The following is a 24,311-nucleotide window of genomic DNA, read 5'->3' as shown; positions in this document are numbered from 1 at the left end:
GATTATTTATGTAAGTGGAGCAGTACACACCAGGTAGAAGAGCGTATGAACTCCAAAGAGTGATGCATCTCGCATTATGGCCTAGTTCATTGTTAACTGTAACAACCATTGAATTGGGTGGTACAGACTTAACGGTGTTAACCTTAACTCACTCACTTCATCCAAGATGTGTGCAGAATAGTGCTTATTTGATATCGGACATAAAACTTATCTCCTGTCATTTTCAGACATACTCAACCCAATGCCTTGTCAAAAGAGTTTCTGACAGAACGAACAAGAGCTCAGATCATAGTACCCATTGATAGATACTGATGGTCAAATAAAACGAGTTTTGCATTTGTATGATTGATTTGTGTATATACAAAGAGTGAGTGAGTGAGTATGGTTTTACACTGCATTAAGCAATATTCCAGCAATGTCATGGCGGGAGGACACCAGAAGTATACACAAAGAACTTAATAAGAACTTGTCGTAAAAGGCGACTAACGGAATCGGGTGGTCAGGCTCGCTGGCTTGGTTGACACATGTCATCGGTTCCCAATTGTGCAGATCGATGCTCATGCTGTTGATCACTGGATTGTCTGGTCCAGACTCGATTATTTACAGACCGCCGCCATATAGCTGGAATATTGCTGAGTGCGGCGTAAAACTAATCTCACTATCAGCATATAACATAGGTTGTGGGCAACATCAACACCAACACCACCAACACCAACACCAACACCAATACCACCAACACCAACACCAACACCCACCAACACCAACACCAACACCAACACCAACACCAACACCAACACAACCAACACCAACACCAACACAACCAACACCAACACCACCAACACACCAACACCAACACCAACACCAACACCAACACCAACACCAACACAACCAACACCAACACAACCAACACCAACACCAACACAACCAACGCCAATGCCAACGCCAACACCAACACAGTAGGAAAGGTTTTTTAACTGGCAGATCGGTCGAGTACTTCATCTTCCCCTACAGTCATATCGATGGCAATGCCATTCCTTGTCAGGTCAAAGAGATGTTTTCAAGTAATGTTTTTTCACTAAAACTGCAAAACTTGATTGTCAGATGGAAAACATGCAGACCTGATTATCCCTGCAACCTTGAATCCTGAGATATCAAAAGTATATGCATCATACTTTTGTATGGGTCATATTCTTGGTGTCATTATTTCTGGCATTCCATGAAAGTTAACCATATACTGTAACACATGGGAATATGTGAACCAGGAACTGATGATGTCGTCCTGATCACAGATCACAGATGTCAAAGTAGCTGCATGGCGCCATGACACCATGACACTATCCAGAGCCAGCTCAGAGAAAGCAGTGTTCATCAAGGACGTGAAAGCTCAAGCTGTGTAAAAATTGAAGAATAAATCTGAAAAATAAATGCAAGCTGAAGAACCATCAAACACATTATCTGCATGTCAAATTTGGAATAGTAATGGACTGCTAAACAAACTAAGAAAAATCGTAGTTATCGACTGCAAGGATTATGCAGATCACTGGTTGAGTTGTCAGATCAAGATCATGTCATTTTGCATTAGCTTAGCAGTCGTGTTTTCAGTGTTGGTGAATAATTTCGGTTGATCTTCAGCATGAATGCTAAACATTGTATAATTGTGTTAAACTAGAAAAACAGATTTTATGAGAGCTTGATTCACTCTGTATGTTGAGTACAGTACTGAGTGAGTGAGTATGGTTTTACGCCGCTTTTAGCAATATTCCAGGAATATCACGGTGGGTACACCATAAATGGGCTTCACACATTGTACCCATGTGGGGAACCGAACCTGGTCTTCGGCGTGACGAGCGAACGCTTTAACCACTAGGCTTCCCGACCACCTCGAGTACAGTACAGTATTTGGGATCATGCTATTGTTGACAGATGTCCTCCTCCTTCTACCTCCTACCACTTCTCCCCCTCCTACCACTTCTCTCCTGCATCCCCACATACAGTGAAAATAATGAAGGAACTTATATCCAGAACTGAGAAAGGTCATCATCAAGTAATACGGTTGTTCTTGGTAGAATACACATGTAGAGATTCACTGAGGTTAATGTCATCCGTTGGAATATCATCATCAATTATGAAGTTTATAACATGATTCTAAAGAAGTAGGTGTCTGAAAAAAGGTCAGTTGTCTTAAATACTTGATTGAGAATTAATTAAGTCCAACAGCTCACTGACTAACGTCTGCATGCTTGTGTAGGTTACTTGTAAAACATTATTATATTTATCCTTTAACCTTTAGAATTGATAGATGCATTTTTAATTAAAAGTCAGTGAAAAGCCTTATACGTCAATGCGATAAACATCTGCTGGTGAAACCTGTAAATCGTATGATCAGGGTGCCATTGTACAAAACAACCTTAGCGCTACGCCAATCGTAAGTCTGTGTTAAGGTATGGGAGTGACGATCACCTTAGCGCTACGATCGCTTTGTGAAATGGAATATGAACCCACATGCACTCTGTAAGGGAGTTCACTCCAGTTAAAGTATAAGTCCACCCAAAGTAAGGGTTTGAGGTCACTAATATTTCTTAAGTAAGACTTTGTGTTGACCTGGGTGACGTTGTACAAATCAACCTTAGCACTAAGACTACCGTAGGTCTATGTTAAGGTATGGGAGTTACGGTCACCTTAGCAGTAAGACTACCTAAGTCTATGTTAAGGTATGGGAGTTACGGGCACCTTAGCGCTAAGACTACCTTAAGTTTATGTAAAGGTTTGGGAGTTACGGTCACCTTAGCACTAAGACTACCTTAAGTCTATGTCAAGGTATGGGAGTATTGGTCACCTTAGCACTAAGACTACCTAAGTCTATGTTAAGGTATGGGAGTTACGGTCACCTTAGCGCTAAGACTACCTTAAGTTTATGTAAAGGTTTGGGAGTTACGGTCACCTTAGCACTAAGACTACCTTAAGTGTATGTTAAGGTATGGGAGTTACGGTCACCTTAGCACTAAGATCGCTTGTGCAACGGCATCCTGATGTTTTCTCCTGACAGTGTTTCTATAATTGTTGGACTGTCACTGTGGTCTAGCGGGTAGAGCATTAGCTTGGCGAGGGGAAGGTGGTGGTTTTGTTCCTGGCTGCATCATACCAAAGATGGTACTTGTTGTTACCCTGCCTGGTGCTTGGTATAATGGTGAATGGTGATGTGATCTGGTTTTTCCTGACAGAGTTTTCGATCCCCCGACCCCGTCATACCAAAAGACGTTAAAATATGGTACTTGTTGGTCCCTGCCTGGTGTTTCGCATTAATAGGTACAACAAGGACTGATCGGCTCGGAGTCAGTATAATGTGTCTGAGTGGGGTATTCATGCTTCACTGCCGCATGGTATCTCAGTGGGCCAGCACTATAAAACCAGCTTAAGCCTGGGCTAGTACGAGCAGCCGCACATACACATACACATGCATGCACGTCGTCATATGAGCGAAATATTCTCCAGCACGACGTTAAACCCAATTTCACCTCACCTCACCTGACAGTGTTTCTATAATTGTTGAACTGCCATCGTGGTCTAGGGGATAGAGCATTTGCCCGGAGACAAGGTCTGGCTAACATCAATGTCATTATACTGTATGAAGGTGGGTTATCTATGTTAAACTGCTGCAGGGTATCTCACTGGTCTAGTCTCGTAAACCTGTCATTAGTGCAGAGACTAAAGCAGGAAGCTGTTCAATTGTACACTGAAACACATGCAGCAGTACCCTGAATGATCCTTTGATGTTGGCTAAAAACACTTGACTCTTCTTGATTGACAGACCTCTTTGTTCATTTACAGGTAGATTAACAACTAGTCTCTGAAATGAACATATTTTACAGAAAAAAGTTCAAAGTAAAAACAAATTAAATATAATGAAAAGGAGCCCTGAGACTTTGTTCATGTTAAAAACTGTGGAGATCTAGACTTGCCACATTTTCTAGACTTGTGTGGGCTTTCTTGGATATACTTGCTTCAGGGTCTGTATGACAGACTAATTTACAGGCATCATATCTATTTAATTCATTATGTAATCTGTTTAATTCAATGTTACAAGATGTTGATCAGTTTGATAACAGTGACAATTTGTCACAAGTCTAACTAAGTGAAGGATATGATATCTGGTTCTAATTTGATGTAATGTTAACAATCTTCCAAACAGGTTAGAAAACCGTCACTTATATATTGCTCAACGTCATGCCTCAATCACTCCGGGGCAACTATCTCACAAAATATGCTTCCATGAATCATTTATTAACAAAGTTGTGAATTTCTAAAGTCAAAGGTCCAATCTAGTTGCATGGAAAATGTCAAAGCTGTAGATTAAAGGGCCGCTAGCAGTTATTCTCTCAAGAGTTATCTCCCTTATACCATTTCCTACAACCAACACTAACTCTTGTTTTTAGGCAAATATATGATTCTGTTGTGAGGTATAGAGCTGTGTAGGTGGCTTAGTACAGGGTTGTGTCTGATACACTTTTTCTCAAGAACAGATTTTGTTTTCCCTTCCAAGGTAAAAAAGGAAGATAAAGCGATAGTTTTGTGTTTCTCTACAAGCTTGTCCACAACTTTTTGCTGGTACTTACAAAATGTTCTGAATAAAAACACTTTCTAACAAATCAAAATGTCACCTGAAACATTATTGCCATGTTATTCAGATTAACCTGTATCTTTGCTTTGAAAAGAATATTGACCAGTAAGGATGTTTATCAGTCATTAAAAGGTTGGGGCCAATGGAAGTGTAGATGTGTTTGTGATATTGCTGGAATATTGCTAAAAGCAGCGTAAAACTAAACTCACTCACACTTTGGCTGGCAGACCGTGGAGGCCTGTAGTCAGGTGTTGTTTTACAATGTAGTCATATCAGCTGTTAACACTGAGCTGAAGTAGGACAGAGCTAGGTTGTCAATGATCCACCCATGCTTGTCTTGGCGACTAACACCGTCAGGTGGTCAGGCTTGCTGACCAGGGCCTAGATTTTCGAAGCTCTTTTAGAGCTAAGATAGTCGTAAGTGCCATTCATTAACACTAACTTACGACTATCTTAGCGCTAAGAGAGCTTCGAAAATCTAGGCCTAGGTGGACACGTCATCCATCCCAGCTGTGTAAAAGTGATGCTCATGATGTCAGTCACTGGATTATCTGGTCCAGATTCAAATATTTTACAGACAAGTATGATATAGGTGGAATACTACTGAGTGCGGTGTTAAACAACAGATAAAAACTTGTACAGCTTTGCCTTTACTTTAGCAAGTTTCTAAGTGATTGTATGACAGCAAGCTGTAAGACCGTACTATTTTCTGTGTGCTTCTCGTCTTATACAGTCCTCCTGTTTTGTACTTGTGAGTATCTGAATGTCAGGTCAGTCTGATGTGGAATGAAGACACCCTTGATATTTTCTGTGTTTCAGACACGGCATCTTGTCATACATCATGTCTGCCTACAACTCTCACATGGTCTCCCTGGCTACCAGATCACATCAGTCGCTGTGTAAAATAGCATCCAGGTAATGCAATACAGTCAGTTTCTGACAGGTTAGTTTGCTGGACTTGTCACTGTCTTTGATGAAGTCTCAGCCTCAAGTTACAGCAACAGGATTGTGGGGCACATTTGGGATGAGACATTGGTTCTGTAGATACATTTAAACTTGTTCATCTACCCATCCATCCATCCAGTTGTCCACTTCCATAAATCCACTAGTCTCTCCATCCATTATCATCCATCCATTCACAAGCCCACTTCTGTAAATCCACCACTCTGTTCACCACCCATCCCCATCCATCCATCTATCCATCCATCCACAATTCCACTTCTGTAAATCCACCTCTCTGTTCACCACCCATTCATCATCATCCATCCATCCACAAGCCCACATCCATTGATCCACCTCTCAATTCATCATCAATATGTCCCTCCAATTAACTATTCATCACTCTTCCATCTGTCCACCCAATCATACAAACCAATTCATCTTTTCCCCATCCATTTAGCCATCCTTCAACCCACCCACACACCTTGTTGTATCCATCCACCTCTACATTTGCCATTCATTAACCTGCATCCACCCTTTAATTCATCTACCATTCCATGGGGCGGTGGGGTAGCCTAGTGGTTAAAGCGTTCGATCGTCACGCCTAAGGCCCGGGTTCGATTCCTCACATGGGTACAATTTGTGAAGCCCATTCCTGGTGTCCCCCGCCGTGATATTGCTGGAATATTGCTAAAAACGCCGTAAAACTGAACTCAGTCAGTCAGTCAGTCTACCATTCCATTCATGCCTTCATTCCATCCATCATACTTCCACCATTCCATCTACCCATACATTCACTCATCCATTCCTTCCTTCCCTCTTTGCCACCATCATCCACCTTTGATCTTCTTGTCTCCTGTCATCAGGTATATATTTCCTCTTTCAGTTCATTCGTTTAATCCCCTAAATTACTCAGGGGTGGACTCTGTCTATTGTGAGGGTTTACTGTTACCATGCTCAGACCTTTGTTTTGAACACTAATAATGTAATAAGCAATATCCCAGCAATATCATGGCTGGGAAACACCAGAAAAGGGCTTCACACATTGTACCCATGTTGGGAATCAAACCCAGGTCTTCGGCGTGACAGGCAAACGCTTTAACCACAAAGCTACCCCAAGCTTTTACATATTATAGAAATAACTATCTTAAGTTATGCAGTAGCTGGCTTTGTCATAATACCTCAGTCACTCACTTACTCACACAGTCCACCACATACAAAACATGCACTCACTAACTCACTAACTCACTCACTCACCCACTCACCAACTCACCCACCCACTCACCCACTCACCCACCAACTTTATGTTCCCTCTGTGCAGGTTAGCCACTACAGGGTTTAGCAACCTGCTGCACCACAGTGAGGCTGACTCAAGTCCGGACAGCCTGTGTGACCGACGCAATGGCTTCCAGTCCGAGGTGCTACCCAGGATCCCCGTCAGCCCTGCCCTGCTGGTCGAAATGCTGTCTGGAGTCTACTATGTCATGTAGGAGTCCTTGATGTGTCATCAGAGTTCTGTCATGTGTCATGTAGGCAGTAGGCATCCATATAAAGTCTTCCAGGTCTACTATCTGTCATGGTGGCATCCTTGTAAAGTCTTCCCAGTTCTAAGATCTGCCATGTAGGCAATCTTGTAATGTCTTCCAGGTCTACTATCTGTCATGTAGGCATCCTTGTAATGTCTTCCCAGTTCTAAGATCTGCCATGTAGGCAATCTTGTAATGTCTTCCCAGTTCTAAGATCTGTGATGTAGGCATCCTTGTAATGTCTTCCCAGTTCTAAGATCTGTCATGTAGGCATCCTTGTAAAGTCTTCCCAGTTTTAAGATCTGTCATTTAGGCATCCTTGTAAAGTCTTCCCAGTTCTAAGATCTGTCATGTAGGCATCCTTGTAATGTCTTCCCAGTTCTAAGATCTGTCATGTAGGCATCCTTGTAAAGTCTTCCAGGTCTACTATCTGTCATCTAGGCATCCTTGTAAAGTCTTCCCAGTTCTAAGATCTGCCATGTAGGCAATCTTGTAATGTCTTCCCAGGTCTACTATCTGCCATGTAGGCAATCCTGTAATGTCTTCCCAGATCTAAGATCTGCCATGTAGGCATCCTTGTAATGTCTTCCCAGTTCTAAGATCTGTCATGTTGGCCTCCTTGTAAAGCCTTCCCAGTTCTAAGATCTGCCATGTAGGCAATCTTGTAATGTCTTCCCAGGTCTACTATCTGCCATGTAGGCAATCTTGTAATGTCTTCCCAGGTCTAAGATCTGCCATGTAGGCATCATTGTAAAGTCTTCCCAGGTCTAAGATCTGCCATGTAGGCATCCTAGTCAAATCTTCCCAGGTCTAAGATCTATAATGTAGGCATCCTTGTAAAGTGTTTGCAGGTCTAAGATCTGCCATGTAGGCATCCTTGTAATGTCTTCCCAGTTCTAAGATCTGCCATGTAGGCATCCTTGTAATGTCTTCCCAGTTCTAGGATCTGTGATGTAGGCATCCTTGTAAAGTCTTCCCAGGTCTAAGATCTGTGATGTAGGCATCCTTGTAATGTCATCTTGGTTGTGTGAGTCATCATGTATGCTTCATCTTGTAATGTCATCATAGTTTTGAAATCTGTCATGTAGAGAATTTTTGTATTTCATCCATGCATTTTGTTGATGTGTTCCCCATCAGGATATAAATACCTAAAGTGCCCAAACTTTGGTGTGCAGCTTTAGTATGACCCCAGCTTTAACCGATCTTCCTTCATAGAAGGATAAGTGGTCTTTCATATTACAGGAATGCCAGCAGGTTTTGTTGTTAAGGAAGACATTGTTACAGAGGATGCTATGTCTTTTCCAGGTTCAATGGTCAAGCAAACGTGGGTATCCAGTCAGTAGAGGACATCCACTCTCGGGCCTGCTATGAGCTCTACTCTGATGTTCAACTGGTAGGTACAGCAGTGTTTTAACACTGCACTCAGAGATATGCTAGTTATATGACAGTAGGGTGTAAATGATCATGCCTGGACCAGATACAACTGTGTTTTCCGTCATGAGCTTGAGACATGGTGACATGCCACAACCTAGTCAGTGAGCCGGACCTCCTGATATCGTCAGTTGCATTGTATGACAAGAATTGGTTGCTGAAGGTCAGTGACCCGTGAAGGACCGGGTTAGAGTGTGCCTTCAGTAACCCATGCTTGTCGTAAGAGGCGACTAACAGGATCAGGTGGTCAGGCTCGCTGACTTGGTTGACACATGTCATCAGTTCCCAATTGCGCAGATCGATGATCACTGGATTGTCTGGTCCAGACTCGATTATTTACAGACTGATGCCATATAGCTGGAATATGGCTGAGTGTGGCGTAAAACTAAACTCACTCACTCACTCACTGAAGGTCAGTTCTAACTTGGACCTTCAGTGGGTGATGATGAAAAAAAGAATAAAGATGATTAAAGATCAGATAAGGAAAGAACATTGAGAGGGAGATGCATTTTCTTTTCTTTTCTCTGTATTTTTGTGTTATTCAAAAACGTTTTCATTCCAACCCATTTTCCTTCTCAACCTAGGTGAACCTGTTTGAAGGTTAACAGTTAACCTCTGGCATTTAATCGCAAAGCTGTTTTTTCTTTTTAAAATCTTGCATTAATGTTGATAAAGACATGCATTCAGTATCACATGGTCCAGCTGTGAGAAAAAGGTATAATTTTGTTCCACTTTTCTTTATCCATTAAATAGATGAAAGCCATGGAATTTTCAGGAATTGGTAAATGGGAAAATTACGACAGTTGTTGATGTAGATGTATGTGAAGTGTCACTAACAGATGTGTTTGAGGAGGCGAAAGTCAATGGTTACACTGCAGGGCTTTCATTATGATGTGTTAGACTGCACCAGTCATTAAAGCGTACCCCTTCTGACAAAGACCAGACTGTGATTGCCCACTATCCCCCCCTCCCAATCCTATTCCTCTCTCCATGTACATGGTGAAATTCATGCATATCTGCCTCATGACTATGATAGATAACTCCACAATGTATGTTAACCTTAAGATGATTAAAATCATGATGACACAGCATAAAGAAATATATGTTTCTTATCTTCAGTATTATTACTTGTTTGTGATGAATATAATTACCGTTGTTTATTCAAAACATATGAAGATTTTTTTGCATCAAAACCGTCAAATGTCAAAATAAATCAGTCTGCAATTTTTCAAAGTTTGAAATTTTGTTAAATTTCACAAAGATTTGCGATTAACATCATATTGTTACTTGTTCATGAGGGACGAATATAATTACAAAAGTTTATTCAAAACATAGTGATCTTTTCAAATGTGTGCAAATTCGGTTAAATCTTAATTTGAATGTCAGATTAAATCAGTCTAAGAATTTTAACAGTTTGAAATTTTATTAAAATTTCTAAACATTTTAGATTTAAATCATACATAAAGATTAGATCTTGGTAAAAGTACAACATTTAAATGATGATTGATGAATATATGTATGAAAAGTCTCCAGAAAAAGGCTGTCCCCATCCTTCAACTGCATGGGTCAGCACGGAGGATTCAAGTCCCATTATGTTCCTCGTACATTTCTATCTTTTTTCCTGGTGCACATGAAACTTGTTTCACATGTGTGGTTGCAAGGTATGCAAGCCCATGCTGATGTTGACTGGTGGTGGTCTGTTTGTCTTTGGATTTTTCAGAGGAAAACAGCTTGAACGTTTTGAGAATTTTGTGTAATTTGTGGTAGAATTGATAATGACCGTGCCAGTAATGAATTGAGGAGTTTAAGTATCCGTGGTAGTTACCAGGCATAGTAGGTGAAGATGAGATCCATTTGGTACAAGAACATTTTTATTTGACAATTTGTTTTACAGTTTAAAGTGAAAGGAAACTGAAGGTTATATATATGAGCTCAGTAAACTTGTGTAGTAGTAATAAATGCAGTTATGATGCGCTAAACTCCATAAGGTGCAGCACATTATTACCTCGGATGACCCAAGCTGCTTGTGAGGTGCTAGAGGTTAATAGTCACATGACTTATACCACCGGGTACCCACTTCCTGCTGGGTGAACAGAGGCAATCTTGAACAAACTCACTTGCCTAAGGTGAGACCACATGTTTCACATGTGCTTCGTTTTGGGGCAGGACTGAAGTCCTAGAAATTCTCATGAGTCAAGCTGCCAAACACAGTCACCCATCCAAGGACTCTCCGTGCCCAACGTTGCCTAACTTCAACTGATTTGTGACCTGAGCTCTATGCACAGGACCACACGCCACCAATATGATGCTGACTGGTGCCATGTTAGAATCTGTGTCGATATCTGGGATTGATGGTATTAGTTCCTTTGATACTGAAAGTTTACAGGTCATAAAATAGTTCTGTACAGAGTTGCATCCCTTAGGTATACCAGGATATGTTGGTTCACATTCCAGATTCTTGATTATGAGCCTTGAGTTGTCAGTATGACAACTTCACTCATAGGCTTCACTCAAGGGTTTCTTGTCTATAATTGCACAATATCAAAGTCACTGTAAGTTGGCTGTTGGAGTGAATCTCACATGATCTGCTAGTTATAGCATCAGTAACTGAGTGATCTACATATGAATGAAAGTCACATGAACTTGACAATCTACATATGAACAAAATCGACATGAACTTGATGATCTACATATGAATGAAAGTCACATGAACTTGACAATCTACATATGAACAAAATCGACATGAACTTGATGATCTACATATGAATGAAAGTCACATGAACTTGACAGTCTACATATGAACAAAATTGATGTGAACTTGATGATCTACATATGAATGAAAGTCACATGAACTTGACAATCTACATATGAACAAAATCGACATGAACTTGATGATCTACATATGAATGAAAGTCACATGAACTTGACAGTCTACATATGAACAAAATCGACATGAACTTGATGATCTACATATGAATGAAAGTCACATGAACTTGACAATCTACATATGAACAAAATTGATGTGAGCTTGATGATCTACATATGAATGAAAGTCACATGAACTTGACAATCTACATATGAACAAAATTGACATGAACTTGATGATCTACATATGAATGAAAGTCACATGAACTTGACAATCTACATATGAACAAAATTGATGTGAACTTGATGATCTACATATGAATGAAAGTCACATGAACTTGACAGTCTACATATGAACAAAATGACATGAACTTGATGATCTACATATGAATGAAAGTCACATGAACTTGACAATCTACATATGAACAAAATCGACATGAACTTGATGATCTACATATGAATGAAAGTCACATGAACTTGACAGTCTACATATGAACAAAATCGACATGAACTTGATGATCTACATATGAATGAAAGTCACATGAACTTGACAATCTACATATGAACAAAATCGACATGAACTTGATGATCTACATATGAATGAAAGTCACATGAACTTGACAATCTACATATGAACAAAATCGACATGAACTTGATGATCTACATATGAATGAAAGTCACATGAACTTGACAGTCTACATATGAACAAAATCGACATGAACTTGATGATCTACATATGAATGAAAGTCACATGAACTTGACAGTCTACATATGAACAAAATCGACATGAACTTGATGATCTACATATGAATGAAAGTCACATGAACTTGACAATCTACATATGAACAAAATTGATGTGAACTTGATGATCTACATATGAATGAAAGTCACATGAACTTGACAATCTACATATGAACAAAATTGATGTGAACTTGATGATCTACATATGAATGAAAGTCACATGAACTTGACAATCTACATATGAACAAATTCGACATGAACTTGATGATCTACATATGAATGAAAGCTACATGAACTTGACAATCTACATATGAACAAAATTGATGTGAACTTGATGATCTACATATGAATGAAAGTCACATGAACTTGACAATCTACATATGAACAAAATTGATGTGAACTTGATGATCTACATATGAATGAAAGTCACATGAACTTGACAATCTACATATGAACAAAATCGACATGAACTTGATGATCTACATATGAATGAAAGCTACATAAACTGACCAGACTATACATTCAAAGTGGCCCATGAACTGGCTGGTCTACATATGGACAACAGACATAGGAAGCTATGACTCTCCTCTTCCTTGAGTGCTGCAGGCAGACAAGGCTTTGTTTGTCTCCTACAGAGTTGACTGGGAACTCTGTGTGGCTTCATGGCCTATTTGAAAGCTTCCTTCCACTAACAATTTGCTCCACATGTTAGTGCCTGCTAGAGTTTGATCTCATTTTATTATGTAAAATATGAGATTTGTGGGAATGGAAAGTTCGGGCTTAGAAGAGGGTACAATGGATCCTTGTATTTTACGAGACAGAAATGCTTACATTGACATTATTTATTGGAGTAGGGTTGAGGATAAATCCTTGGATTTTGTGGCACTTTCATATTCATATTTTCATTTATTTATTATGCATCGGTCCTTTCACTGTGTTGTGTAAATCCTTCAACTAGATTTACGTGAATTCGTAAGCCATCTGTGGTGTTTTTTAAACATTGTTTCTGTCAGCGAGGTTTTTATTGACCATCCAAGGAATTTACTCCTTGGTCTGAATACATCACTCTATCAATTTACAAAACATCACATTTTGTTTTTATTACTAGTTCCTTTGTCAGCGTCAGGGATTGTTAGATGGTGAGGGTTCCAACATATGGTTGTCTTCTATGACAAATGGGGCCAGCCACCAAGGTGGAAACTCACATAATAACATAAATGACATCCCAGCTTGATTTACTAGTCACCAGCCATAAAACATTTCCTTGCTTTTTTCCCCGGACTGAATTTGAAGTGGTTTTCATGTGGTAAACTTTCTTATACTTTTGTATCAATGATTTTTTAATATACATTTAAAATATAAAAATGCAGTGGATGTTTATCATGTCCTGAAAAATATAATTTATCTCTAAATAAGAGGTAGAACTCCAAAACAAAAAATATTTGTGATGCATTTTCCATAAAATAGGTTTGAGTTTGTGTGTGCTTTTCCTGAGATAAAGTGGACCTTGTGTGGAAGGAATTGCATTGAAAGCTTTGTTTATATACAGTGAACTTTTCTTGGATAATTTGTCCTAAAAATGAAGAATACATTTTATGGATGACAACTTCTTGTTTATTGCATAAAGCAATGTTTTGATGTAGATTCTTTTATCATCCAAAACTGTGTTCCACAGGAGATATTGCTTGTGTGAGATCAAACGATATCTCCTCGGAGAGATATCATTTTGACAGTAGATTTTGTACAATGCCCTGACAAGGTTATGACGTCATGAACTTTATGACGTCACAATGCTATGACATTGCTGCACTGGAAGTCTAATGGCAGAACCGTGTTCAGAGATCATCGGTTCCCAGTTGTGCAGATCGATGCTCATGCTGTTGATCACTGGATTGTGTGGTCCAGACTCAATTATTTACAGACCGACACCATATAGCTGGAATATTGCTGAGTGTGGCTTAAAACTAAACTCACTCACTCACTTTAATGTATAAAAATTATCTGCTGCTGAAGGAGTAAGGATATACTCCAAAACGTTGTGTTCCTCATAATAAAGAAGTTGACATCCATGACAACTCTCTTCCTTATGTGTATCACTTCTAAATGCCATTCAAAGACCTGATTATCTGCAGCCATGATAAAAACAGAAAATATGACTGAAAACTTGAATGAAATGAAATGTATAATGCAGGAACGTAAAATGTATTTCTGAGCTTTACAACACACATACTGCAGAGTGTTTAGCCTGGTAAAGTCTAGAAATGGTGGTTAATATCCTTGTGTTGACAGACACATGTAGGCCCTGGCCATCAGTGAGAGATATCTGTCTGATAGGTGAGAAGTGCGTCTACACATGACCGTGTTGGCAGAACCTAGCTGTAGATACACCCACTGGGACACAGAAGTACATAGAAATACAGAAATAAATCTCAGGAAATATACTGTCGGGTTGGTACCAGTGTCAGTTTGTTTGGGGGCTGATTGCCGTGGTGACGGACAGCCTGACACTGATGATGGACAGTGATGAGCTTTGACTCTTTGGGAGTTCCTCCAGCTGTAAATGACAGGGTGTCTTTGACGGGAGGATTTGATGTTTTGTGGGCAAACTATTTGTGGCTGGGATAGATCTAAAGACCAGAGCTGTCAGGTAAAGGTATTCAAAATAGTCTTACTGTGAGTCTTTGAAATTATGCTTAAATGTTTAAAACTAAAATAACTATTAGAAACAGGTAGTTATTCATTAAATATAAACTAATTGTTTGATCGGTCTTCTAGAAGTTGATGAGTCAATGATACAACATAAAACTTTATGAATAAAAGCTTTTTGTTTATTGCATAGAGTGACATTTTGGTGTAGATTCTTTGAATAGTTAAGTTTTAGATATCCTGGTTAAACATGTTTCTAAAACAAGGGTTTGGTAGGGTAGCCTAATGGTTAAAGAGTTTGCTCATCACGGCAAAGATCCAGGTTCGATTCCCCACTGAGGTACATTGTGTGAAGCCCATTTCTGGTGACCCCCACTGTGATATTGCTGGAAAACTGCTAAACTAAACTCACTCACTTCACGCACACACTCACTCACTCACTTCTAAAACAAGGTTAAGAGTCCCACACCACACTCTCCCCCTACTTTCAGAAGTAAAATATCACCATCTACCTACACCAGTATCATCAGCAGCTGTGCACGAGATCTGCTACAAGTGGATCAGATACGCCAGACACAGTTATAACCTATGTCTGGTTCCTGGAAGCATCCCATACAATATCCCCCAGCATCTCCCAGATACTACCTCTCCTGTCAGGGAGTCCAGTTTACTGCAGAGAAAACAAGATCTTGTGATCTCGTCAGTGCTTGTAGTTTTAACCATAACAGTTTAAGCTTGTGGTGAAACGAGATAGCGGGATCGTCAGGGACTCTGTAAGAACGAGCTCAGGTATTACTTTGTTTAGTTAACATCTTACGCTCTGCTGCTTCCACACGCTTTACGACAGGAGGTTGTGCTTCATGGGAGGGCAATCTCATGTGGGTTTCATTTTTTTACAGTTAACTTGAAAGCTGAGACTTACAGAAAATCTACCATTTATACCCCTGAGGAATATTTTGGTATTGTTTTCAAAGAATCTTCAATTTAAAATTTGTTGTTGGCAAAGGTGGCCCAGTTGTGCTACATTTTGTGTGGAGAGTTGCTTCCCTTTGTTTGACCCCAGAAACCTAGCTAGCATCATGGGTTTGAAACCAATGATTGCATATATGTTTACCAATACTATACCCATGTCTGTTTCAGCAAGGTGGTAAGCATCTAGGACCGCAGTATCAATGTCACATCATTCCCCTTGTAGGACACAATCTCAGACCATCTACTAATACATGGTCTCAAGGCCTGATTAATGACAGCTAGTACTTCTTATCACATACATTGTGTTCCCCTCACTCACATGGAAGCCTTGGTGGCAGAGTGGGTTAGTGTTGACTTTGCAGGCATTCATGTGCTTTACTCTTTGAGTCTGGATTCAAATCCTGGATGGTACTGAACACCAAAGTTCTGGAATCTTTACTTCACAAAGTAACTGTAGACCAAAACAGAACATTTGTTTTAAAATATATGTTTTGACTGACTGACTGACTGAGTTTGGTTTTACGCCGCTTTTAGCAATATTCCAGCAACATCACAGCGGGGGACACATCACACATTGTTTTAAAAGCGGTTTAACCACTAGGCTGCCCCAAATATATGTTTTGAGACAAGTCTATTAACAAATTCCTGTTTGCTTATTTGTCCAGCCCTGATGTGTTTAAATAATTATCTCATTATGTTCAGCTCATCTTGTTTCAAGATGTCCTGTGCACAGCTCTTATTTCTATAATGAATAAATCTCCACAGTTGACCTTCACAAAAGGTGAAGCCACCATGTGACCAAATTATTTTCTTTTTCTTTCATTATTTATTTATTTTCAAAGTTTCAGGTCCTGAATAATATTTATTGACTTCACTCAGTGGATCAGAGTTTTGGTGGCACTCTGATAATGAAGTTGTAATGCTAACCCTAACTCAACCTGATGGTGTTGATGGTGTACTTGTAGTTGCCCAGCATGACAGAGCTGTAAACCAACTGACAGAACTGTGAAAGTGTAATCACTTGAGCTACAGCTCATTCAAACCAAACAACAGACTTGTGAATGGCTTGCTCTGCGTTGTCGTGCCACACATGGAAGACCTGTGAGAAAAACGTGAATTTATTTGACTAACTCATTGTTGTTTCATTCACCGGACAGGCTCTTGGTTTTGATTTAAATCCAGCCCTGATTTATTTAAATAATTATCCCATTATTCAAAGTTCAGCTCATCTGTTTTCAAAAATGCATTAAGTCCTGTGTGTGGCGCTGTGTAGGAATTTGTTGAAAGGGTGATAGTTTTTGCTAATAATTCAGAAGGAGATTCAGTAAGTTGGACGTTTCCTGAATACTTTCGCCATAAGTTCAAAACCTGTCTCATAAAATGTCATGAATTTCTGCTTCTGGAGAGCGCTCACAGTAGGACACTGAATATCTTATTGATAATGTAGACTAGAAATACATCTGTTTGGTGAAAGGGTAAAGTTTTATGACTTGATGCTGAAATATTTTAGACTTGAAACGTGAGTTTGGGTAAGGTTAAATTTCACTTAAAATGTTTGAAGACAGACATCAAAATGTGTCTGTTATACATTGGTTTAAGTAGCAAAGTCTGATTTGCACTTTCTACATACATTGACTTGCAGTAGTTTGAGCTGTGAGTAAAATCTGGTCTCTTTTAGGCAAATGTTTGCTATATTTAAAAGCCCATGCCTGTTTTCTTTGAATCCAATGTCTGATATCTTTGAGGCCAATGTCTGTTTTCTTTGAAGACAATGTCATAAATTTGAAGTAAGTATCTGATATCTTTAAAACTAATGTATGATGACTTTGAAGTTAATGTCAGATATGTGTGAAGACAATGTCTGATATCTTTGAAGCTTGCATCTGATATTTATTAGATAATCAGTGAATAAGATCTTTGCAGCTAACCGACATCTGACCACTTAGAAGCCTATTAAATTCTACAGAACTGCATGCAACAGGGAGAAGGAGAACTTGTTTTGTGTATGTTGTGCTAACACTGTTGGGTGTAAAACATCAGTAATGCTTGCACTATAAAATGTCCTTTGATGTAAAACATCAGTAATGCTTGTGCTATAAAATGTCCTTTAATATAGAACATCAGTAATGCTTGTGTGATAACATGTCCTTTAATATAAAACATCAGTAATGCTTGCACTATAAAATGTCCTTTGATGTAAAACATCAGTAATGCTTGTGCTATAAAATGTCCTTTAATATAAAACATCAGTAATGCTTGTGTGATAACATGTCCTTTAATATAAAACATCAGTAATGCTTGTGCTTTAAAATGTCCTTTGATGTAAAACATCAGTAATGCTTGTGCTATAAAATGTCCTTTAATATAGAACATCAGTAATGCTTGTGTGATAACATGTCCTTTAATATAAAACATCAGTAATGCTTGTGCTTTAAAATGTCCCTTGATGTACAACATCAGTAATGCTTGTGCTATAAAATGTCCTTTAATATAAAACATTAGTAATACTTGTGCTATAAAATGTCCTTTAATATAAAACATCAGTAATGCTTGTGTGATAACATGTCCTTTAATATAAAACATCAGTAATGCTTGTGCTATAAAATGTCCTTTAATATAAAACATCAGTAAATGCTTGTGTGATGACATGTCCTTTAATATAAAACATCAGTAATGCTTGTGCTATAAAATGTCCTTTAATATTAAACATCAGTAATGCTTGTGTGATAACATGTCCTTTAATGAAAAAAAGTGACAGTCTGGCTGTGCTTGAGTAGTTTCAGACTCCCCAGATTATTCGCCCATCTATCAGCATTATCTCCGATCTAATGTGTTTCCCAGAGGCAACTGTGTTGGTTTGGGCTTCTCTCCAGTACAAAGAGTGCTGCTGGATAGTACTGAATGCTTGATGATATCGGGGTAAAAGCCCACTTACTCTGTCAATTGTTTCAGTAATTTCTTGCCTCATAAACATCAAACAACACAGCGTATCATTTCGTCAGTAATAAACCCACAATCTACGCGGACCTGTCTTGAACTGACTACTGAGCTTGTCTTCGCCACAGGTTTACTGTACAGAGATAACAAACTGTGGCCCTGAGTACCATCAATTACACGCAAGAGCTCGATCACCAACGAGTTTTCACAACTTGTCTCTGTTTTAACAGTAGTTTGCTTTGGTGCCAAATATAACTCGTGGAGCTTTTGAATTCTCGGTAACTGAAATATGTGTTTTGAAGACCCATATCACATTCAAGAACTTGTGTATCTTTTGTTTCAAGTGGTTCTCAAAATAGTAAACACAGAAATTAGTTTGAAATGATTCTGTAATTATGATTTGATAAGTGATTGAAAGTCACTTTCTATGAAATGTCCTATTTATGTTTGTTTATGTTACATGATTTAGGAAGACTTTGATAACAGGCTGCTGACAAAATGTGAAAGCTCTTCACAGTCTTGGTCCATTTCCTTCTGTGAAGGAATGGCTGATGCATCATGGGAAGTAAATTTCCATTTTCATAAATCAGAAACAAACATCTGAAATGTTTTTGAATCATATTACATTTAAACTTTGTGGTATGCAAATCTCAGCTAACAGAATTACTACTAATCCTTTGGATCTGTCGGATTTAGGTCAAGGAGATCACATGGTGTCTGTATCGAAATTAAGTTTAAAAAATATGTTCCTAATTTGGGTACCTGCACTAGATATACTCTAAACTTCCTATTTTTCATGTTGTTGGGAACAGGTGCTATTTAGGGTCATGTTTTGAAAGTGCGTGTCAAATAAGCACTCAGCATGATGTGTGATAGGTGGTCCTTCATTAAGTGTGTTGACAAGACTTGATTCCCTTGCCTCTTGGAAAATGTATGAAATTTTTTAATGTATTTCCAGATCAAAACACACATGGGGATGCTAGTTAGAACAGTTCCCAAGCACTCTACTGCTTGATGTAAGGGGTGAGAGACTTGTATCAGGTGGACAGGCTTGTATATCTTTGTATCAGGGATAGACATGGCCACCAGACCATTAGTTCGAGGCTAGTAACAATCTAGATGGACAAGTTGTTTATTCCCCAAGTTATTTCACTCTCTCACTCAGTAGTCCAAAATCATACCTCTCTTGTTATTCATCAACTTCTAAAATGCCAATCAAACAGATCGAAAACATTAAGGGTTTGATGCTGTCGTCCTGTCTCTGTTTAGAGAATGAGAAGTTCTGCATATTCATTTAACATATTTTTATCCCTTAAAGTGTGGATATGGTATCTAAGGCAATTTAACTGTATTTGATAACTGCCTGTGTTCCACTTTCTTCATATAATTGTTTGTTGTTTAACACCCACTCAGCAATATTCCAGCTATCTGGCGTCAGTCTGTAAATAATTGAGTCTGGACCGGACAATCCAGTGATCAACAGCATGACATTCGATCTTGGGATGCTTCAACAGTGAGAGGTTGAAGATAATATGAACAACTGGTTTGTCTGCAGTGTGCGAAGTAAAACAATAGAAGAGAAATATACTGAGAGAAAGAAATAAAGGATCACAAGAAAATTCAAGCGTTTATTTAATATTTTACCATTTTTCATCACCCGCTTTGAATAGCGCTTTGGTGATGAAAACTGGAAAATAATAACGGAACACTTGAATTTTCCTGTGATCCTTTATTTCTTTCTCTCAGTATATGTTCGGTGTAGCTGGATAATGTTTTACCAGTCTGTGTTAAGTTTTAGATGTCAGTCTGTTTAGCCAACCAAATACAAAGAGAAATCAGGAAGCATTATTTTCAAGGAAATTTAAACTTGAATCCGTGGCAGTGTCTGTCAGGTTTCTGGCTCTTGCTGAACTGACTATTGGGACCTCAATAACCATGACCCATGTGACAACACACCTGTGAAAAAAATCAGCCATTTTAGATCTACTGACCATTTGGGCAGGAAACTCCTTGCATTTTCCAAATATTTATCTTTTGAGTGAGTGAGTGAGTTTACTTTTAAGCCACACTCAGCAATATTCCAGCTATATGGTGGCAGTCTGTAAATAATTGAGTCTGGACCAGACAATCCAGTGATCAACAGCATGAGCATCGATCTGTGCAATTGGGAACCGATGACATGTGTCAACCAAGCCAGTGAGCCTGACCACCCGATCCCATTAGTCGCCTCTTACGACAAGCATGGGTTACTTAAGATCAATATTCTTACCCGGATCTTCACGGGTTTATTCATCTTTGATGACTGAATGACAGTAATTAGATCACAAAGTAGAAACCTGACCTGGTCAGACAAGGCACCAAGACTGGATTTTTCAAGTCAGAAAGAAATGACACAGTATACTTTGGTTTGTCTGTTTCACGCCACACGCGATATTCCAAGTAAATGGTGGCAGCCTGTAGATAATCATGTCTGGTCCAGACAATCCAGTGATCAACAGCATGAGCATTTACCCATGAAGGGAAAACGATGACCCATGGTATACTATGCTTAGGGTTATTTTCCCAGGGATCAAAATCAGTGTAGATTGTTATTGATGTGAGGAAAACCAATGTCAGGTGACTATAAGTTTAACATTACTGTAAGATTTAGCTGTTATTATAACAGTAGGACATTTCATCAAACCTTTAAACAGTCTGGACTGTATTTTCTTTGACCTTTTTAATCTTTTGATACACCTTTGAATCTGTTTTGGATGTCCCAACCTGGCCTAGACTTGTATATCGACAGACTTCTTAATCAGCTGAAATGTTGTGAGTACAGCTTTAAAGAAAATTCACTCACGTATGATTTTATCCCACAGATGTTACAGCTAATACTATTACCGGTAGGGCAAGCTCATTGCTTTTGTTGTAAACTTTATCTAAATGTTACCAAGACCGTTAAGGGATCCTTTGACTATCTTGATTCCATCTGAAGCACTCGTAAAAGTACATCCATCATCCGAAGGTTTTAGGTATGACTTCTCTTGGATAAGTCAGTTGAACTTTCTTGAAGTACCCAGTACTATTTAAATGGAACTTGATATACCTCTGACCAGGAGTGATGATCAAAGTGGGCATTAATTTTATCCCATGATGCATCGCCAGACTCCTGTGGACTGAGGTCGTGTTATGTATACAGCCCACAATAGCGTGGTATCTTCTTGGGACCAGTCATTCATTTCAGGGGTGGATAGGTCAGAATGAAGAGGAGGACCATCACAACTATGACAGTCTGGAATGAATGGTTCAGGATTTGTCTTTTCAGGGAGGGCCATAAAACAATATGTGGAAGGACATGGGGAGGGTCATCCAGAAATGTGACAACTGTTAGGGGAGGGGGGTAATTGTTTTCGGTTCTGATACAGTAGCTTTTGACAACCCACCTCTGAAATCAATGACTGGTCCCCTACATGTTAATGTGACTTTCAGCAGACAGTACGTTTCTGCTACAGGATTGAATTGTTTGCTTATATTGGTGTACCAAGTTATGTGGAATCACAGCAGTGCCAATGTCTGCAGTCCGTGTTCCTTGTGGTGGCTGGCTGGGCTTGCTAAATGTATGAAGCACCTTGTTGTGTTACAGAAGGTCTCTGGGTACACCGCCTCCATTGTAGGGACACAGGAAGTGAGTGTGAGGCTTATATACACCAAATGTAGACAGCTGACGAGGGCACTCCGACTCCTGCTGGATGGTAGCGGAGGATAGGGAGCCCTTGTGTCAGAGTGATTTGATGAATGGTGAGGTTCAGTGGATGTGGGTGTTGGAAGTGGGTGGGACAGGGTGGTTGAGAGGTCTCTGGGTTGAAAGATGTGGTGAGAAGGATTGGGTTGGGTTGGGGTGGGGTAGATGGGGCCTGATGGACAAGGATGTTCTGAGTTGAAGAATGATGTGGGGTGGAATGTCTTGGGGAGGGAGTGGGATGTCTTGGAGAAAGGGTGGGATGTCTTGGGTAGGGGTGGGATGTCTCTGGGAGGGTGGGATGTCTTGGGTAGGGGTGGGATGTCTTGGGTAGGGGTGGGATGTCTTGGGGAGGGTGGAATGTCTTGGGGAGGGAGTGGGATGTCTTGTGTGGGGTAGTTGGGTTGGGTTGGGGTAGATGGGGCCTGATGGACAGGGATGTTCTTAGTTGAAGAATGATGTGGGGTGGAATGTCTTGGGGAGGGAGTGGGATGTCTTGGAGAAGGGTGGGATGTCTTGGGTAGGGGTGGGATGTCTTGGGGGGGAGGGTGGAATGTCTTGGGGAGGGAGTGGGATGTCTTGGGTAGGGTAGTTGGGTTGGGTTGGGATAGATGGGGCCTGATGGACTGGGATGTTCTTAGTTGAAAAGAATGATGTGGGGTGGAATGTCTTGGGGAGGGAGTGGGATGTCTTGGAGAAGGGTGGGATGTCTTGGGTAGGGGTGGGATGTCTTGGGGAGGGTGGGATGTCTTGGGTAGGGGTGGGATGTCTTGGGTAGGGGTGGGATGTCTTGGGGAGGGTTGGATATCTTAGGGGAGGGAGTGGGGTGTCTTGGGTAGGGGTGGGATGTCTTGGGGGTAGGATGGAATGTCTTAGGGAAGGATGTCTTGGGTAGGGGTGGAATGTCTTGGGTAGGGGTGGGATGTCTTGGGGTAGGGGTGTAAGGGGATGTCTTGGGTAGGGGTGGGATGTCTTGGGTAGGGGTAGTTGGGATGGGTTGGAGTAGATGGGACCTGATGGACAGGGATGTTCTTAGTTAGTTGAAGAATGGTGTGGGCTGGAATGTCTTGGGGAGGGGTGGGATGTCTTGGGTAGGGTGGGATGTCTTGGGTAGGGGTGGGAATGTCTTGGGTGGGGGTGGGATGTCTTAGGTGGGATAGTTGGGATTGGAGTAGATGGGACCTGATGGACAGGGATGTTCTCAGTTGAAAAAGAATGATGTGTGGTGGTGGAATGTCTTGGGGAGGGGGTGGAATGTCTTGGGTAGGGGTGGGGTGTCTTGGGGAGGGTGGAATGTCTTGGGCAGGGGTGGAATGTCTTAGGGAGGAGGGATGTCTTGGGTAGGGGGTGGAATGTCTTGGGTATGGGTGGAATGTCTTGGGAATGGGTGGGAATGTCTTAGGGGTGTGGGGATGTCTTGGGTAGGGGTGGGATGCCTTGGTGGGGGTGGGATGTCTTGGGTAGGGGTAGTTGGGATGGGTTGGAGTAGAAGGGACCTGATGGACAGGGATGTTCTCAGTTGAAAGAATGATGTAGGGTGGAATGTCTTGGGGAGGGTGGGATGTCTTGGGTAGGGGTGGGATGTCTTGTGGTAGGGTGGGATGTCTTAGGTAGAGTGAGGTGGGATGTCTTGGGGAGGGTGGGATGTCTTGGAGAAAGGGTGGGATGTCTTGGGGAGGGTGGGCTGTCTTGGAGAGAGTGGGATGCCTTGTGTAGGGGTGGGATGTCTTGAGTAGGGGTGGGATGTCTTGAGTAGGGATGGGAATGCATTGAGTAGGGATGGGAATGCCTTGAGTAGGGATGGGAGAATGTCTTAGGTAGGGTGGAATGTCTTGGGGAGAATTGGGATGTCTTGGGTAGGAGTGGGATGTCTTGGGTAGGGGTGGGAATTTCTTGGGGAGGGTGGGATGTCTTG

General features: G+C 40.4%; 1 protein-coding gene across 1 annotated transcript in view; it reads left to right on the top strand.

Annotated features, from left to right (window-relative positions):
- LOC124272450 (protein FAM126B-like) overlaps nucleotides 1-24,311 on the top strand; it is a 239,042-nt gene that overhangs the window by 198,676 nt on the left and 16,055 nt on the right. Inside the window, exons 8-10 of the mRNA XM_046707622.1 lie at nucleotides 5,438-5,533; nucleotides 6,879-7,043; nucleotides 8,389-8,476. Coding sequence (XP_046563578.1) covers nucleotides 5,438-5,533; nucleotides 6,879-7,043; nucleotides 8,389-8,476 — 349 coding nt within the window. The remainder of the gene's footprint in view (nucleotides 1-5,437; nucleotides 5,534-6,878; nucleotides 7,044-8,388; nucleotides 8,477-24,311) is intronic.

The sequence above is a fragment of the Haliotis rubra genome, unplaced genomic scaffold (genome assembly GCF_003918875.1).
Source record: "Haliotis rubra isolate DU_JTF1 unplaced genomic scaffold, ASM391887v1 Scf17, whole genome shotgun sequence".
NCBI classification, from domain to species: domain Eukaryota; kingdom Metazoa; phylum Mollusca; class Gastropoda; order Lepetellida; family Haliotidae; genus Haliotis; species Haliotis rubra.
This window is presented reverse-complemented; position numbering and strand designations above follow the sequence as displayed.